General features: G+C 36.1%; 1 protein-coding gene across 1 annotated transcript in view; it reads left to right on the top strand.

The window, feature by feature from the left end:
* Nucleotides 1-21,176, top strand: part of LOC116773824 (dystrophin, isoforms A/C/F/G/H-like) — a 228,887-nt gene that overhangs the window by 172,607 nt on the left and 35,104 nt on the right. The window contains exons 42-43 of the mRNA XM_061523731.1: nt 13,468-13,640; nt 20,407-20,551. Of these exons, the coding sequence (XP_061379715.1) occupies nt 13,468-13,640; nt 20,407-20,551 (318 nt within the window). The remainder of the gene's footprint in view (nt 1-13,467; nt 13,641-20,406; nt 20,552-21,176) is intronic.

Raw genomic sequence — 21,176 nt, 5'->3', positions numbered from 1 at the left:
ACATCTTCAACATATGTCCTTGTCTGAATCTTAGTCCACATACTCGTTATGTTGGTCCTCACAGCATCCACGCGGGTTAACTCGACTCCATTTAACTAAGGAACTGAAACAGTAATCTCGTATCGTATTTTACTTCTCATACAAACGCCGCCTGCGATTTATCGTAAAACTTACTGACTTCAGTTCGCTCTTAATAACTGGTGCTTACTTTACCGATTCTATATAAATTAATTAAGAGCCTGAAAGTTTTAATAAACACAAAATAACCCAAGTTCGATGACGTCACGAGCTGCAGTTAAATCTTTCGTGTTTAATGAATGCTATGTGTTCAGTAGAGCGAAGACTGACCGTCAGTGAGTTGTGATGAGGGCCGGCAATACTAGGGATAGTATCTGAGGCACTATCACACAGTACGGGCACGCAGGAAGGTGTAGAGAACCGCCGTATACACGTGAGGCTATTAGACACATTCAGATGTCTTATATGTCAGGAGATGACGTTCCCGATCTAAAGAGATGATTCGTCTCGGACGTTCGGCTGAATGTTGAGTAAAAAAACTGATCTATGAAAAAAAAACGACAAAGATAGAATAGTAGTAACCGTATTCAAGACTTTTGTGTATAGCATGAATGTTTAAAGATCAAAAAACGCTTAGAATGGAAATTAATCATTAAATAGAAAAAATAAGTTGTCTATAAAATGTTAATTTCCCGCTAATTTACCAAAATTGGCCAGGTCAATGTCCTGCCCATGTATTGTTTGATCGTCTACTGTGTCATCTATTCCTAGCAGTATCCGTAACTCGTTTAGGATATTCGATTCAAAGGCTGCAGTTGTAACTTAACACTGATATAGAACACTAGAAATAACATTTAGAATTGTTTGAATTTCAATATTGTTCCGTGTTATGTTCGTGTCAAATGCTGCACACTTTATTTAACAGTCAGATATGTCTACTTCATTTGAATACAAAAATCATTGTGGTATAAGATGATAGTGAAATAATCCCAGTGTCTGTGTTGTTTTAACTATAAACGGGCAATCAGCAGTCGCCTGTCCGACGGAAATTCGAAGCCTTACTGAATCACAGCCGGTCCGTCGATCACTCTTATACATTATTAATACAGGATTTGATTCATTTCTGTTTACAGAAATAATCTCATCTATTACTATTTACTGTTAACATAATAATGTAAAGAATAATCTTTATCATGTAAATTCTCTTTGAATTAAAGAGTATATTTGTTTTATTTAACAGTAAATAAGACGTCTGTATATTAATAGGTCTTGCTATACATATCTTTATAATGACCCGAGTAAAAACTCAGCTCGGTCTGAGATGTTATAGAACAAAGAAACTTTTCCATCTGTGATATTAGTTGGTATTATGAAGTTCCTTCTACGGAAGGAGGTTCTAATTCATCGGCTCGCAAACTTTGTATTGATCAGAATCACAACTCCTCTGACTTCTGTCTCGGAGCCTGTTGACGTTCTAAGTTCAGATATCTGAGATAATATTAAAGATATCGACAAATAATTCGAAAGCTGACCTACTTCCTTCAAATACTTTGTCAAGTTGAATATTTAAAAGTTATCTCAATGCAATGATGACATTATTAGAATCGTTCCTTATTTAATGTCAGTATAAAATAGCGCTTCAATTCGCATTTTTATTAGTTATTGTAGGTCATAACGTTATCTTATTCGACAGAGCCACTTTTATTCATTTGTCAAATTCTGAATTTACAATCATACTTACAAGCTTTCACATTTACAAGGATATAAAAGATTCAATGGACGAAATAATTTAATATCAAAGAGATACCTGACAAGACAGTGACATGTGAGCGTGTGTTTCAATGATCGTTAAAGTATTAAAGTACTCACTATCCACGAGCCGAAAGAACCACATTAAACACTAATTGTTGGTTTGAAATGACTCAAGAAACACTTTGTCATACCATTTTTGCGGTCATATATATTGTTATCTGCGAAGAAGACTAGAATTCACACGAACTGCACATAAGAATGATATGCGAATCCAAATAATATCAAATGAAGATAATAAATGAACATCATATTCCGTATAAACCAGAAGCAGTCCATCAGCCATCGTAATATTAAAGTGGACTCCGTCGCAAATGTTCCGTGAATAAACGATCTCAGTATTTTTCATCACGAGATTCCATTAATTCAACATCCCCCAAACCGGATTTCTTCATTTCCGAGCCACCCTAAGCAACTTTACTAGACTTTGTACTTTCTATCTAAACTGGAAATTGACTCGACTTAAAAAAGCACCGGGGTACAGTTTGGGACTAAGCTGTATCGACTGTTAAGTGATTCCACTCCTTCCTTTAATAAGCTTCCAATATTCTAATGGAATACACAATTTGCAGTAAGCGATATAAATTCTCCGGAAGCTGCTTTTTAAACGGCTGCTTTGAAATATTCAATTATATATAAATAAGGAACAAAATATTTATGTATGTTGTGAAGGCTAATGTGTTCTTCATGAGATCAAATATTTGTACTGAAAGTGAATATGAATCCGAGAAGCTGAACACTGACGTAATGGTTAAAAATCTATTACTTCATTTCAAAACCGTTTTGTGCTCGATTAAATCAGAATCATCCGGAAAAATCCGCTCTTAACCAGATTCCTCCTGAGGGAGCACTCACCCCTTTATCTGGTATATGCGAAGCAAATTTCCTCTCAGTTATTACGGACCTAGCCACCGGTTGTATAAAAATGGAATGGGTCAGAAGATATGAAACTTTGCTTGCTTATTTTAATAAAAATGATATGTTTTTATTTTGGTATAAATGCAATCCGGTTGATAAAACACTATCTCACTATCTCAGTCGTATTCCAACGTACAATATTTCGTATCTTTGAGGAATTACTTTAACTGCTTTTAATACAATCATTTAGACTTATATTTAAATGTCAAATTAAACATTTACATTACTGAAAAAACTATCACTTAAAGTCGGAAGAAACGAAATAAAATAACTATCAGGAGGGTAGTTAATTAACCGTCTTCCAAAGCACAAATAGAAATGTTGTTTCCGTGTAATTATGCAGTGCTGGAGACTGGCCAGATATTGTTAAAATTCATGATTGCTCTAAGGTTTTGTGATTCAATTAGGTTCCGTCTGGATGTAGTCCTGGTCGGAGGTGAAACATTCAAGTACTAAATATGCTGTCATTCTTCGTTCACATATAACAATAACTTAAAAGAAATCAACTTTTCTAACCCACTTGAAGTTACTGGTCATTAATCATTTCATTAATGAGGGACTCCAGGAGAAAAATTATCAAAAATAAGGCGAAACCAACTCTATTAAAGTATTTATTACATTAGTTTTTGTCCTTTTTACTATTTTTCAAATAATTTAGATTGCATCAATGATTAATATTATTATAATTATCTAAAAGCGACTCGTAAGTCATTAATAACTTTCTCGTAATTCAAACAATATTTCCGTCAGGGGTCGTTCTTCGATCATTACTCCGGACTAAATCCCTACAATAAGAAATTAATCCTTGGTAGGAGGGATTACAGCATCAAATTCATTTCTTACCGAATCCCACGAGCCGTGAAATCTGTTTATGTTTGGATGCGCTAATGTTTCATCCCCCCAAATCGAAATCACTTTACTCCTGATCTGCCAACTCTCATTTATCATTCTTACTGAAGGTATCGTTATTTAATTACAACTATAGTTTCAGGACCTATTTATTATATATTTTTCCATTAAACTTTTGTTTTTTCTAACTTGTCTGTCGATCCCAATATATTTTGTTTTTTTTTTTCTTTTTCCTTTTCCACTGTTAATGTTATATTATCGAAGGCCTTAATTTTGGCGATTTGCGTCTAATTGCTGATTTTCAAATTAATCACTGGGGAGTATTTGATTAATAGGCGTCTGATGGAAGGCCGGGGAGGCGATGATTTAATGATTCTATCGGAAGGTTTAAGGTGTCCTAATTTAAAGGGTACCTTAATAAATAAGCAAACAGTTGGTAAGCTGCTCAGATTACACGATCTAATATCAGAGCTGAAGTTTTCGTTCATTGCTTTAGTTTTCTAATTTGATATTCTTATAATTTAAACGTCATACAATTCATGTCGTGTGATAGAATTTAATTAATTTCTCAAAAATTTTACTTTCTATCGCTAGTAAATAACGGCGAAATATATATTTTCTAAATCAATTTCTTTATTACGTATCTTAAACAATTTTTACATAACTTAGGAACTTTTCCATATTTTGGGTACTTCTTACACGACTTTAAAACAAGACAAACCGCATTCCTCCTGTTTCGCGTTTCAAGCTCCATTGACACTTCTCGACAAAAGTGAAGCAAAAAATTTAACACGTGCTTGGTTAATAGTTCTAAATGAGATCCGCAAATTGTGAAAAACGGAAAAGAACGCAAAACATGTTTAAGCGGTAATAATCTAAAGTGAACAATCAGAATCAGTGATCTCGAAATGGAGATGGCGGCCCGAGCCAGCTGATAGGAACATCGAAGAGTGGAAGCTGCAAAGGAGTCCACAAGGGCTTCGGCCTCGGAACAGCTTGGGGACATGGCCCGGCCGCCCTCGCTCGGGGGCGGCCTGGCCTCTGGAGAAGTTCGTCACTGAAGGCCTGTGTCATCGATGCGGTGGTGACTACAGTTACAAAGGTGCTCTTAAAGTGAACGTTGACAGTTCGGAGTATACGGGTTACAAGTATTTTTATAACAAGCCTGGCTATCGAGTGAGAGCCCGGTTCTACGAAGACGCCAGGTTCATTCATATCAACTTCCTCCTGCTGGCTGAGATGAGACATTTTGAATCGGTGAGTTTTTTGAGATTTTAATTATAAATCTAGCCATTGACCATATCTCCTACTGTTCGTACGATATTTAGAGCATATCAAAAACAACCAAAGCGGTAAGTTTTTACTGTTATTGCTTGATTCACCAGAATCGTGTGAAACGTCTATGATTTGACCTCGACTGGAACTGTGCAAGGTCTTGATTTATTCAATTATAAAAGTTAATCGAAACTTACTTAACCCTCTCCGATACCAGTACACAGCGTTAATAATGGATATGGGCATTGATAAATTAGTTTGCTCAGCGCAAACAGGGTTACAACTGACGAGTGAGCCGGGCTCGCTGCGTCCCTCTACACTGATATTACGATGTTTTTACGAGATAGCGCGAGCAAACAGCATTAATACAGCCTCCGGGAGGGCCGTGATCGAGGACTCACCACACACCACTAGAGAGGATTTTATAACGCTTCAAATTTCACATGAAAATTGTTTTAATCGGAATCATTTTTGCTGCCGACAGATAATATTAATCTATCATATAATATTAAAAACCGATCAAAGACGGGCGGGTGTCGTCAATAATTTCTCTTTTACAATATTTCCAACAATACGGAACATCCTTAACAAAGGTCGGAGGTCGACTCCCTATTGATACAATCTTTTTCGGAACCTCAGGGGATGAACATTAAGATATGAACATCTCATATGATGTGGAATATTTAACATATTTCTCGAACGTACTGTTGTATATTATTGCTGTATAACAGGTATATATGAAATAAATATTGATAAAATACTTACTAATTCTTCATATTTAAATGTGATAGTTCCGTATTAAGTGTTACATTTAGGACGTATCACACGTCCACTTATTTTTTTTCCGTGCTGTAATTAATGGACCCTATAATATATTGTTTCATGTATCCGAGACTCATTATTATTGACACTCTGGTCATTCATCTTAAACGTCCTTTAAGAAAGATTTATTACCCGCTACCTGACCGTGTATTAAACTTCCGGAGGTCAGATTACACGATGACGAACACTTTTATACAATGAAGTCCAGTTAAGTGGCGGAGACGAAATGAAAACCTAAAAGAAATCGATAAATGCAACATAGGGAGCTCCTTAATTGTAAGGAAAACAGCGCAAGCCATGTTCACTCTATTCTTAGCCGGTACTTTGAAGGTTTAATGATTTATCTCCCTTATGTCACAGGACCAGTGTAACGGATCTTTTATTGACCAACTCCGAGACGTTTCTTTGTGTTCTCTATATTAATATACCCACGTTTGTATTGTTGCTTCATCGAAAACTCTCAAACCTTAAGATTTTCATCTCACTTTTGGTTCAACAATCTGTTTGTGTTTTATAACTTAATAACAAACAAAGCATGATATAAATTAAACTGACATTGTGTGTTTAAGTGCCTCTCAAATAAGATACTATTTGTTCCATAAATCGCTAAGAGGTAGGAGCTCCACAATAAACATCAGAATTCAGATTGAAGCCTTTGGATCGAGTCAGGAATCGAAGTTCATGAACCAGTTAAAATTGAAATATCTATTTGTAAATGAAGTGCTGAGGGACGCAGCTGAATGAGTTTCAACTAGACTTTCAGTTAATATTAGGCCAGTTTGAAGAACAAATACTTAGTGTATTTGGAAATTAACATTTTTACACAATAAAAAAAATGTACTAACGGCCAATACATATAATAATTAATTAGAAAGATAGATAAGAGAAGAAGAACGGTCTATGGAAGACCAGGTCAAAGGCTAGTGTTGTTATCTTATTTAACATACTGTATACGGACGGAGGAGGGTGTGAGCATGAGGGGTGAGGGGTGAGGGGTGTGGGTGTGCCCAGGTACCCAGGTGTGCGTTATGCCAGGTATCGTTAAATTGACGCTAGGCTTAAGGACTCGCGGCTTTCTAGTTGTCAGTTTAATGTGGTTTCGTTCCATTGTAATTGCAGTCTTATGTCTTTGTAATAGAGTACATTGTCTCATATCATTTGCACGTTCAATAGACAGTTCCGTTGTTTGTTCGTGCAATAAATAAGGTTCAGTATTTCGCAGGCACTTTGCATCCTACCACTATAACTGTTATTAATGACTCGTTTTATTATATTTGCTTAATATGATACTAAGATTAATTTTGTTAAAATATCATTATATTTATATTCTTTATTTAGATCTCATTATATTATTTATTGTTCGAAATAAAACTCAGTTATCGCAGTTTTGTTCATAACGGATAAAAATATGTATAATTCGTTTGTACCGTGTTGAAAAATTGCGAATATTAAATTGCATACAACATAACAGAGACCTGCAGTCGCTGCATTGGAGTTAGTAACCGTTAGCAGCTCTAAAGACGCGATGTTTGTTTTCGGGTTTGTCGTAATACACGAGCAAAGACTGCTACCCTCAGGTGTTGTGGTTAACTTTACCATTCCATTTCTTGTATTTGGACGTTAGTGAACTAGAATTGAGTTTAAAATATTATATAAAAAAATGCTGACGTTTATTTTAAATTAAATTGTTTTAAAACTATTCTTGGTACTTGGTATTTATAATTTATTTAATCAGTATTTTCAAAGGCCTTCTTCAAATTAAAAATATGTCGTAATTTTTTTGGGAACGATAATGACAATTTTCTGGAATCATATTAAGGGATAATATATGCTAATCACAGTCAGATAAGACTGGCATAAGTGAACGCGCTGAATATTCGGCAACCGCGGAGCGAATCGCTAATGAACCGTATTAAACCGGTTAACCGAACTGAAAACCGGACATAGCACGTACCAGCGGCGGCACAAATCATATTCCACTGTCACGGCTGACATTTTTCAACCGGTTTAATGTGGGTGACGTACGTGCTTAGGGTTGTGTTCCTTTTATTATATCTTTTTATTAATATTCACTATTGTGACATTGTTTAATTTTTCTTCGTCCATCTATCGCATGTCGTATTACCGCTAGTCGGGCAGTAATAGTAAAGGGAAAGCTGCTCAAAAAAGTTTAGGTCTGCTCGCTTCTGCTGATGGTATAGCATTTGCATTCTCGTTCATTCGATGTTTCCATCAGTAGTTGAAATAATGTTGTGTAGTTTGTAAGATGCGTCTATCATCTCAATATACACACATTTATTATAATGCGATCTCTAATACGTGAATCGATATGAATTAGAATATTTAGTTGTTTCTATTGACTATTGATTGTTCATTTCCCAGCTATTTTAGATCGGATATTTTTGCGAAAATTTTCACAACGGCTGCAATCTAAAGAAGTTTTCATTTGCATCTTGGTTTTTCGTAAAGTCATTCAAAGATATGAGAGCTCACACAAATGTTTAATTAGCTCAGGTTTTTTTTATTATCACTAACATTAAAGAATCCTACAAATGCAAAACTCTAACTGTGGATAAAAGCGTGAGGGACTAAATAAACTCGAACACAAATCAAACTGAAAAAATATCCTAAAATAACATTACCTAACCCGACAGCAAAAAAATTCTGAAAGTGAATAAATCAAGTCGCAAACGACTGAAAACCGGATCAAGGCGGTAATCCTTACGCTGGTAACCGGTTGTAACAGGATTTAACTGGATATAACCGGCCCGGGCACCTGCGATAACGACCTGGGAGTAGGGTGGCCAGACCTAACTCGATTTGGTGATGGACTCAAAATGGCTGAGAAAGCAATTTGATACTAGACTGCGGTGTCAGACTAAATTTACTCCGAACATTCCAATGGCCTGTCTTTAACTTCTTATTTTGAGAACATACTTTTTTGTATTTTTACGACATTACCAAAGATTGTCGCTATTTTGTTGATAGCGTTAGTGTGTAAAAAAATCATGGAATAATTTATTATTGGTACATTAACGCACATACAAAACTTAAATATTTACAATCACAATGACATAGAGGACAAACAAATTTTCCAACTCCAGGAAAACTAAGTTCAAGGAGTCTTTGCACAGTTTGAACCGTATCGATTCAATGTCCCTGTAGGAAGTGTCACTTGGTATCCCTATCCTCACAGACGAGTTAGTTCGCCAACTTGCTCATTCACTGATACCAACTATCTTTGGTTTGTAAGAATTTATGTAGCACAAGATTTGACTTCTTTTCAATTCGTTGTGTGCTATTTTATCTTGTCAGCAAACTCAACGAAATACTTTCGGAGTTTATATCTCCACATTTATAAATGGCAAACCGTTTTACTTTGTTTTATAGAGTTCTTTACTGTAAAAGTTTTGGTTAACTATTTTTACGGTCACAATAAAAGAAAAATGTGCCTCTCGTCAAAATACTAAAATATAATAAATATTACAAATTGTTCTAAAGGCAACAAAAACACCAGACGTTCATAAATATGCGTCAGTAAATAATTAATATTACAAACATCTTTTATAATTTGAAACAACAAATAGATCTTGAATGAAATAAAGCCCGCATCGCAAGTGCGTGGGTTCGATAAATCAATGGACATATTTGAATTTCAAAGTAATTCAATACAGTTCACAGGCACTTAATATTCTGAAGAGTATCTTCAAAGCTTCGTGTATCTGGTAACCGGCTGTATTGTTGTAACCGGTTAAAAGAATACAAGCGGGTATTTAATGCAAACAAATATATATCTGATGATAATATCATTCATTGAGTTTGATACAGGGAAGCACATATTTTAAAGACGTATTAGTCTTATAATAACGTTAGTTTTAATGCTTGTACATGTTATAACACATCTATAGTGATACAATTAAATTATTCGAGATCGTACTTCCTATTTGCTGAGCGTGTTGCTTCTTGCGACATGCCTAACCTGCGACGAACGTGATATTGGTTTAAACTGCTTCCAACATGTTTAATTCGGCTGTAACCGGTTCTGTTGCATGGAGATATTAAAATAATATGATATTTGAATATTTAGCTGCTTGCAAATATCCTAACATTTCAATAAATTTCTTTATATTACGTTTTTTTTATAAACTACCTACCTAATATTACTATTAAAACTTTAAGTTGTAAGCGACATTTGAAAGGTCTTAAGAAACTTATATCGTTAACACCGAACGGCTTTCTCTATGATTATGCTGTAAACGCTTAAACTATTCTTTATAGTCACCGTAACGACTCGAGACTGTAATCATGACATTATTTACTATTCAGTGTACTATTTACTACATAATCGTTTTTGTAAATTCGACTCTGTACTAGTATCCGAGTGTGTAGAGAGCATTTTTCTCTCTAATGGCATGTTCTTGTTTCAAATTCACTAATTACTCTAATCTGCACAAACATCTTTTCTCCTCCATGAATCCAGTCATCATGAAGTTACATTAAGTTTGATTGCGCTCGCATCTTCATTCACTCGCTCGTTCATCTTACTCTCTGTCAATCTCGGCTGAGAACTTAATCTCTTTAATGTTTTTTCTTCGTCTGTGATTCAAGAACACAAATCTTTTGAAGTCAAATTTATTAATGTTATTGGTAGCTAATATAATTAAATTAGTCAAATGTTTTATAACCGAATATTATTTAACTAGTTCAATATAACTCGCTTCATTTATCAAAGATAGGACACTCCAATATGTCAGTCAAATTTATATACTACCGTTTGTTGTGAAAGATAATACTATTCATTGGCTTACATAACATATGAATTAAAGCCTTTCTCCAGCTAAGGCAACATTTTTCTAACAATGAATCCCTTTACATTTATTACCGTAGCAGGTTGGCTTTTAATCATAGGTCACTGCAAATGATTCTGGCGAGGGCAGATTATTCTTGAAGTTCTCTAGATGGTGGACAGCCTCACTAAAGTGTTTTCTGAAATAAAGATGTGCTGGCATGACCTAACCTGCTAGGGTGGTCTCTTATTTCCGATTGCTATACTACGCATATATGTATATGTATTTGTTTTCTTAATCTTGTATACAATCTCATGACAAGTATGTATCAGAATCTTTTGTTAACTAAATATTAATATGACGAAGGCATTGAACGGTAGAAGTTGGATTTTTTAAACGATATTTGGTCACATACCACTGTCGGTACCTTTCTAGAGGTATGTCAATTTAAAGAGCTATGTCACATCAGATTGTTAGTTTCGAAGAACTTTAAATACTGTTTCACCTAAAAATGTCTAAGCTTTAGACAAGTTGTATATATTTAAATAAACTTTATTTTCCATGTTGCCTCCAGTAAGTTTGATTTTATATTTTTAACCTCGCATTGCCAGAGCTCAAGACACGATTACCGCGTTCTACTTGCATCCAGAGCAATACGAGAGTAAATTAAGGAATCGCTGGCGTTAGATGACAAATAACAAGACTAACTGACAGACAGATTCATCTACTCTCCCCGCTAACATAGTTACTGCAATGTAATGGAAACGTTGAGTTCAAAATAAAGAAGGAAAAATAAACTGACTTGATCCGAATGTATAGCTTTATTTACAATATGATCCGCGAACAGTTGACTTGCATACAAAAGAATATTACATGAATATATTAACGAGTTTGAATGTCCTCGTTTATAGTACATAGATGATTTGTCAATATTCTATTCGGCCAGTGATTCCTCAAAGACATCGATGTGATCGGAGCGTCTTTAACCCATTAACGTTATTATCACAATCAACTATCGGCTCCGCTGAGCACTGACTCCGCCGGATATTATACTATTTCTAGCACCCATCTTTTTTATTTTTTATCACTCCACTAAATATGGTTCGCTAATAAATATTTGAATAGATGTATATTTATAATTGTACAGAAAAAATCTGTATTTATGGATGCTGGAAAATCTCTCTTCTTCCGAAGCTTAATTAATAGACAATGTATGAATGTAATGCTCCAACTCTTCAAGTAGCATATATATCATAAATATTTGCTACTGAGATGATCTAGGCAACCTCAAAAGTCTGTCAAGCCTTTTAAGGTTCGACATCAGAATAGGTAAAACATTCCCGTGTCTCCCGTTCATTTTACCCAATTATTCTATAATCGGTTATGTCTCTTCAAGCGCTACTCTCACGATCTGTTCGTTTAAATTATAGTGAATATTTTTGGTAGCAATAAAATTCACTGATCGAAAAATTCAATTTCGCTGTAAAACTAGCAAACCTTTTAATTTGTATCGACGACCGCTTCCACCGCGACCCTCGAGCTGATTGTATATTTAATGAATACTTCTCCGTTTTATGACGTCGTGTTCCGGGAACGCGTTTTTGTATTCGGTTAATCGGTTCATATCTGCGGTGATTTTCGATCATTGCTTAACGTTTTTCAATATATCGATTCCCAATGGTATTCTTTCAACGAAGTCTCTGTTTACGTTTTGATATATAACGACTGGACCGACGTTTGTTTATAGTATTCACTCTGCTAGTTACGTTCGGTACAACGTAATTATAATAACGTGACGATCACGTGAACGTAAGCCCGGCTACGTTAAAGATGTCGTGTTATGCCTCCGAGGGTTGGAGACGTCTCATGAATATTAATACTCCAATCGTTATTAGTTTTGTAAAACACACAATCAATATTATAATCGTGACTTTATTACATCGTCCTCAAACACGTTGATTCTAAACCTATTAAGGTGTTGAACACATTAAGTTGAAAGTTATATTTAAGGTGTTAAGTATATTAGACCTCATAAACTTTACAAGAACATCACAAACTGCAAAGTATAACTCGGAGCTGTTTTCAAATTCGAAACAAACAAGTAAATTTATGTCGAATTAAGGGAATCCAAGCGAGCGACCGCTTGGAAAGGGTTCAGTGCTTTAAGTGCTCATGAACTTTTTAATGGAAAATTACTAATTGCATATTCCGTGTGTTAGTTAAATATATTTTCAATAATAATTCCGTATCGTTTCTTAACCGAGACCAAGTTCTCTTGACTACATTATATTGAAACAGGGTGAATGTTTCATATCTGCCGTATAAATATTTGACTCAGTGACTAACACCTGACCAGTGACTTTGTTTGTGACTATAACGCCACTCCGCTCTCGCTGGGAATCAATTTATTATTTCCTGTCTCCTGTATTATCGGTGGAGTCGTTTAATACAGCCTTTTGTTGATAGTTGATAGTTGATAGTGGGTATCTACATGAATCGAGTCGCCCGTCCTTCTCCAAATAACAACAATTTGTTTAAGAATCCTCGGCTCTGTGGGAAAGCCTCTTTTCTCTCAAGAGCTATAATTTATCTTGAATAATGTTATATTTGTTGGGATTTACGAGTAAATTGTTTATTTTTTATATTTATTTTTGTTTGTGGTCACTTATAGCTTACTTCTACTCTCACAGAGCGAATCATTGTCATTATTCTAAATAAAAAAACATTTCTTATGATTTTTATAAATTCGTGTACTGTTTGGTTTTTCTGAATCCCTATGAATAGTTTTCATTTAATTTCACATTTGTATTTTATAAAAGTCAGTTCAAGTTCATGTTTTACTTATATTACTACAGGCAGGTATTTCAGTTTAATTTATAAACAAAATATAAAATTATAAACAAAAAAGGTTTTATTATCCGACCAATTTATTTATTTTTTTGCCAAAAACACTTTAAATCAGTTTATAACTACCCCCTGTTTGCTTCAGGATCTACAATCAGAGATAGAAACTCATCGCGATGTGTACGCGTCTCTCACGGGAACGGGCCGCCGTCTGCTGGGCTCCCTCTCATCCCAGGAAGACGCCGTGATGCTGCAGAGAAGACTAGACGAGATGAATCAGAGATGGCATCACCTTAAAGCGAAGAGCATGGCCATCAGGTGAGTTGGTTTCCATGTACATAAAGCTAATCATTAAAAAGCTATATGTTGACTTCAAAAGTCTCTACTTTTAGCATTGAGTCTTCGTTCATTTAGTCGAACCTGGCCATTAAATGTATCAATCCATTGAGTTGAATAGCGAAAGGTGTAACTATAATCTGTTTAGTGCGGTACCGAGTGAGTTATCGGTCGCTTAATATCAATTAGAACCGCAGCGTAATTGCCTTAGCCAAGATATGACTGATTGCAGATAACAAACTTACCTCGCTCGCCTGCGGATTTCGTATTAACTCGCACAAAAGAATCGTGTGTACATATGAAGCGGTATCGTTCACCTCGACGCGGCGATGTTTTAGATTCATATATCAATTAAAATGTAAATTGTGTTTTGTACAATAAAGCTTTCAGAACACATTTCCAACGTCACTTCTGACATGACGGATCGCGTTTCGGTAAAAGCGTTATCGTTTGTTTTGTAACAAAATGGCGGCTTTATTGACGTCTGTTTGTTATAAAATTTCATTTAGTTTTTTTTTAGTTTTTTTTTGTTTAGCAACCGAAATTAAGAGTTTTTTTTTACAATGTTAATGAATCCCGTTCAGTCAAACGAGTATCTGGCGTAAAATTACTTATGAATTTGCAAATTGATAAGTCTATAACTGTCACCAACAAACGTCTAAAGTGATTCTATTTATAAACGCCAGTCGTCCAAGATTCAATAAATACCTGTCACGAAGTTAATTTCCATCGGCCATTTTAAGAGACATCTGTTTCAGTTATCGAAAATGTGAGCACATTTATATCACAGATTGAAAATTGCCAATAATTCTTTACAGGAATTAATGGAACCTTTTTTTAAACAGTTCAACTGACTTTGCAATTTATAATCTGTGCATAATTTCAAAATGGAAATGTCACAGATATTGACGTAGTCGGGAGGGATCACGAACAAAAAATGCAAAACAATTATTTGACCAACAATTCAGTTCAAAGGCTTTGTGTGTAAAACCGGCGTGATCCATCCAGGGGCGGCATTCCTCGGCGAATTGTTACAGAGTTTCCTATAAGGAAATCTTTTGAACATTAAATTGTTACCTTTTCCAAAATACTACATGAATTTCGTCTCCTCTCCAAATAAGAGCTTCTATGAAGATTAAATTATAAAAAATCTAATTTATATAACACATCGAAAGATGATGAATATATTAAAAATGTTATATTAAGTTATAGGACAAAAGACGGTTCACCTGGAGAGGTGTCGAAAGATTATTGGCATTCAAAGACAAAAAGAATAGGAATATTGGGATTGGGATGGGAAGGTTCCAGCGTCATGAGACCGAACGCAGACGTAATAATGAAATGTTCTGTACCAGGGTGTTAAAGCCCCTCATTAATGCAGTTTTATTGACTGCAGCGGATCTTTACTGCCTTCTCATCTCTAGTCTGCACAAAATACACTAAAATAAAATTAAAAGATTCATAATAATTCAGTTACAATAAACTGCCCGTGTGTGCTATAATATCTTAATTTAATCAGTATTTGATCAAAAATATAAATATAGGCAATGTTCAGAATTCGCGATATTATCTTATTAAATGCAAAACATTTTGTTAAGGCTTTCAGGTTTTGAGGTGTGTTACAATGATGTTTTGTAAAGTAGATCATAAAAATGACGTGGTCGTTAAAAGGCTGTTAAAACATTTATATTCCAACGTTAACAGATCAGTGTGTAGGCTGTAGGCTGCAGGCTGTAGTGCGTTTAGGTTATATTCTGGCTAAAGTATTGTTACATATGTTATTGATGTTCGTTCACACTAAATTCAAGTGTCCTTCCGTCCATACAACACTTATAACATAGCAGTTAAAAAATTAAATAGTTTTGTATGTAATAGGGAGTAAATGTTAATAATGGTATTTAAATATTTCGCGTTTTATGGTAATTTTCAGTAAGTGTATATTGCTTTGTTTCTTGCGTCATATAAGTGTAACTGTGAATGTTTTATCTGCTCCTGTGACCTTATCCTCCTCCGTAGCAATCTTATATTCATACTCTGCGAAGACAGATGTTTAGTGATTTGATAGTGAAATAAAACTGAGATTGCGTCTTTTATTGTCCTTCTTTATGATCTGAACCCCTCCCCTCTCCGCTCTCCTCCTCCCTCCACCCCTCCGCGCCCCTGTTTTTATATGTTTCTACTTACTTCACTACGATAACGACACATAAATATTTATAAACATGGCGTTTGATAGGTAACGTATTTATTCAATGGATGCGGGTTATATTACTAATGGTTTCTACTAAAAACTTAATAAAAATGAAAAATAGTCCAGTATCCTTAATAAGGTGTCAACCAATTATTGTACAATATATATATATGTATTATAATCATAATAGTGTACAAGAGTTATAATTATGTCTGCTTTTAAAAATAACTGAATTTTAGAACATATCCTCGGAGTATTTTTAAAGTAATTGAATTAATTTGTTATATCACAGCTGACAGTGTAACGATTGTAATACAGTCAGGACGTAATAATTCCGTACACCTCGCGAGCATACCTTGCTTCTTTGATAATTCCGTATCTTAAAAATAAAATATATTTTCTTTCTTTATTCCTAATATCAGACGATTCAATCATATATATACTTATAGTATTTATTGTAAAAATATTCATAAATAGTGTTACATGCGGTGTGTTCGTTGATGTACTGTTTGTGTAGATTATATATTGATAGTAATATATTAATATGTTGCCATAAGATGATCCCCGCGGCGCGGCGTCCCCGGCCGTTCTTTGATCCTATGAGAGCGACCAACACTGATGTGTCTTTAGTTATAAGATTAGAAATGTTACCGTGTGACAATAACACAGAATAATAATATATAATCATTCCGAGTTCTAGGCCTTTCTAAGGGAGGACGGGTCATTGACAAGGAGACATGGTGGTGGAATGACGAAGTGCAGGAGGTGATTCGTGAAAAGAAGACTGCCTTTAAGAAGTGGCAGCAATCAAACTCTCCTGAAGACAGACTAGAGTACATAGCAGCGAAACGTGCCAGTAAAAGGGCTGTTGCCAGAGCCCGCAGTGATAGGTTATCACCATTATATGATACACTTGAAACTGCGGAGGGGCAGAAGCTCATTTACAAATTGGCACGAGCTCGGGATAAGGCGACGCAAGATATCGCAAAATGTCTTAGCGTCAAAGATTCCCAAGGCACGTTGCTGTGTAATCATGCCTCTGTGAAGGAGAGATGGAGATGCTACTTCAAGGAGTTGCTAAATACTCAGCATCCGTGCAGTCTTCCAACCGAAATACCTCCTAATCTTGGACTTATTGCCCCGATAACACCTGACGAAACTCGGAATTGTCTTCGACGCATGAAGAATCGGAAAGCGGTGGGACCTGACGATATTCCGATCGAAGCGTGGAAATCATTGGGCTCTCTTGGTGTGCTCATACTGACGGACCTTTTTAACCGCGTCTTGAACACTGGGACTATGCCACATCAGTGGCGTTATAGTTACATTACCCCTATATACAAAGGCAGGGGCAGTGTTCAAGATTGTGGTAGTTATAGGGGCGTTAAGATCATGAGTCACACCATGAAGCTCTTTGAGCGTATGATCGACCTCAGGCTCCGCCGAGAGTGTACTGTCTCGGAATGTCAATATGGATTTCAGCCAGGATCGGGCACCTTGGACGCCATCTTTGCCATCAGAACTCTGATGGAGGCATACAGGGAAAAAAGGAGAGCTCTGCATGTCGCATTCCTAGATCTGCAGAAGGCCTTTGACTGCGTTCCTCGTCAATGTATCTGGTGGGCATTGCGATTCAAAGGCATCCCTGAGGCCTATATTGACATCATTAGAGACATGTACCGCGATTCCGTTTCAATGGTTAGGACTGCTGTTGGCGATACAAAACCCTTTCCGATCTCAGTAGGGGTTCACCAAGGCTCGGCTCTTAGCCCCTTCTTGTTCAATGTAGTGCTGGACACTGTCTCGGCTAACATCCAGGAACAGCCTCCATGGCTGATGATGTATGCCGATGACATAGCGCTCATTGATGAGAGCAGGTTGACGCTAGAGCGAAGAGTGAACCTCTGGAAGGGTACGCTTGAGAACGGTGGTCTTAAACTAAATGTGACGAAGACCGAGTACATGGCTTGCGGAAGCCCGGACTCTTGCACTATCCATATAGGTCCTGAACCAGCCGTTAAGTCGGAAAAGTTCAGGTACCTTGGATCTATTCTGCATGAGTCCGGAGGCATCGATCACGATGTCCAAGCCCGGATCAGCGCTGCTTGGGCGAAATGGCGTGAGGTCACAGGTGTGGTCTGCGATCGCAGAATACCTACCAAGCTCAAGGGAATAATATACAAGAGCATAATCCGACCGGTTCTCTTATATGGAAGCGAATGTTGGCCAACACTGTCCAGGCACACTCAGGAGCTTCACGTCACGGAGATGAAGATGCTGAGGTGGATGTGTGGCGTAACGCGAGCTGACCGTATACGTAACACATTTATCCGAGGTAGTCTTGGAGTCCGTGACGTAGCGGATAAGCTTCAAGAGAGTCGCCTGAGATGGTATGGTCACGTTGCACGCCGGCCTGAGAATTACGTCGGAAAAATTTGCCTTGATATGTCGGTCCCTGGAGCAAGACCCCCAGGACGCCCAAGAAAGCGATGGCTGGACACCGTGAAACAGGATATGAGAGCCAATGGACTTACCACCGCGGATGCTAAAGATCGTGCAAAGTGGAGGAGTTTAAGCAGGAAGGCAGACCCTGGCTAATGCTGGGATAATTGCCAGGATGAAGAAGAAGAATAATATATAATAATTCCGATATATCACTCGAAAAACATAAATAAATTTAAATGAACTAAAATGACATATTATCCCTTAATATGCCAACCAAACCGCATTCTCGGTTGTCATTGCAAAATCATCTTTTCAAGAATAGAAATAGGGACTAAAACATTGTTAGGATCTTGCATAAACTTAACGGTTAGGCTGTATTCTGTAGGACGCGCGATTAAAAACCTTAATCCATCGCAATAAGACATATTAAAGACGGTAATTGCATATTCAAGTAGTTCTTAATGTATAAACCTCGTGCCAGAATGGAATTCTTTGCAAACGTCGAGATTTATACCATTGTAGTATTAGTGATGTGAAATAAAAATATCGATTTACCGATATTTAAATAATAGAAATAATCGTTTCGGGAAGGACTGCAGAATGTAAAGAACGTATAGGCCAGAAAGTACAATACATATAAATCTTATTTTATAACGATTATGGTGTAGTACTACACGATACTACTTTTTGAGACCGATTTTCTGTTTTAGTTCATTAATTTCTTGTTTTATTTTAAGACTAGCTGTTGCCCGCGGCTCCGCCCGCGTGTTGGTCGCTTTTTGCTTAACCATATATATATTAAACTTAAAATAATTACAAACAGACAAGAGATGATAACAAATAATAGACAACCAACAAACTACAATGAATATTCGAACCGCATGGTAGTCATTACACAACGGAAAATCTTAACACCGCGATCTAGGTTGATGACGTATTTTATCAACGCCATCTATCGAGCATAGTGTCCAACACTTCAACTGCGCCCGCGCGCACTGAGTTATTTGTTATTTTTGTTACCTCTCATAAGTTTTAATATTAAGATTAATATATATTAGAACATTTTTTTAGTAACTAATATAACTAATTAAGTATTAACTTATATGTGATATATAACTAATAAATATTAAGTTGTAGTGTTTAAAAGTTTTGAAGCAGTGCTTGAAGTAAATTTTCAATTGACCATAACTTCTTTTTCTCTTAACCTGTTTTGACGAAACAAAGTTTTGGCAATGCTCCTAATTATATGTAATCCAACTGTGAAAACCGCGTTCAAATCCGTTGAGTAGTTTTGAAGTTATAACATACCAGACAGACAGACAACAATTCCAAAAATTGATTTTTTGGTTTATATGACTCTTCTTTAATGGCCTCTTCGATTTTTGTTTAGATTTAAAATTATAAATTTTATAAAATCATCGACAACATCGGCTCCCAACACTGTTTCATCTACAGACGCAGCTTAACATATTAAGGAGCAGCGCGTCGGCCAATTTCCAACAATTGTAACACATTTATATCCGCCGAGCCGACTGTTTCGGAGTTCTGAAACATTACCTCGCGGGGTAACACGGGGTAACATACTGTCGCACGGGGTACAGGGTACGGGGTAGCACTGATACACTCGGGGTAATAAAATTAAGGAGACGTCTCCTTGCCAAGATTCAAATTAAACAGGTCCCAAGATGTTATAACTTAGATTTGTGATACTTTGAACATTCAATAAAGAGATTGGTAAATAATAAAACTTCCTAATAATTCCTGCATATGATGTTTTCATAACATTTAACATCATCGTTCGTTCTTCGGAATATTTATAATAATACATCGGCTCCCGCTCTGCGCTTGGTATTGATTGAAAATGGTTGTACAACTAATATGGAAAGACTTGATCTTATATTAACCGAGCACAACGTTTTATTCTCGGAGAAAACTAGTAAGTATTAAAAAAAGAAAACAACAACTTAACTATAAGAAATAAGACAATTAGATAAGATTAACATTACCACCTATGTAACTACCTACTGGTAATTATCTTTGACTCGAGACCAAAGTATCCTTTCACCCCATCTCCGTCCACATATCAATGATGTATCGTTACGCCGCTTCCACCAGGAACCGTCTGGAGAGCAACGCTGAACACTGGTCCGCGCTGTTGCTGTCGTTACGAGAACTCACCGAGTGGGTCATCAGGAAGGACACCGAGCTGAACGCTCTGGCTCCGCCGAGAGGAGACCTCAACGCTCTCATAAAACAACAGGTGAATGAAAAAGGCTTTTTGTTTTAAATGATCTATAACATAAGACATTGAAACGTGAGCGTTATTTGGTTTCAGTATGAATAAATTAACTTGTTAATACACTCATTTCATTATCTTAATGCATATTACAGTATCAATTTATCATTTAACTATAACACACAAAGTAACGCATTAAACAACGACTGAACCGCATTACCTATAAACGGGTTGTAAATGTTCCGCGGCCATTTTGTCGTGAGTGTCGTGATAGCGGGCGGATGTCGGGCCATTACAGCGATATTGTTATTTAAATGTGGCTCTTAACGTTTTTATTCAGCGGATTAAAATAATTGTAAGATATGAAATGTATTAAAACTATATTTAAATTAAAGCGGAAGGCTTAGTATTTTAATTCGCTGGTAGATTCCCTCTCGGTTCAGATTGATAACACTAACAACATGTTATTATCGTCCTAGATGCATGTTACTTTATATTTCTGTATTTCTATATACATATTATCTAGATTTTTTATATATAAATGAAATGTCAGCGAGTGTACAGTAAGTCTCACCCGTCAACACTAAACCCTTCTCAAGAAATATGAAACTACGGAAAATATTTGTTAATCATTATCTTTTCCCAAAGG

This window comes from Danaus plexippus, chromosome 20 (genome assembly GCF_018135715.1).
Source record: "Danaus plexippus chromosome 20, MEX_DaPlex, whole genome shotgun sequence".
Taxonomy (NCBI): Eukaryota; Metazoa; Arthropoda; class Insecta; order Lepidoptera; family Nymphalidae; genus Danaus; species Danaus plexippus.
Note: the sequence above shows the minus strand (reverse complement) of the source record. Positions and strands in the feature narration are given on the sequence as shown.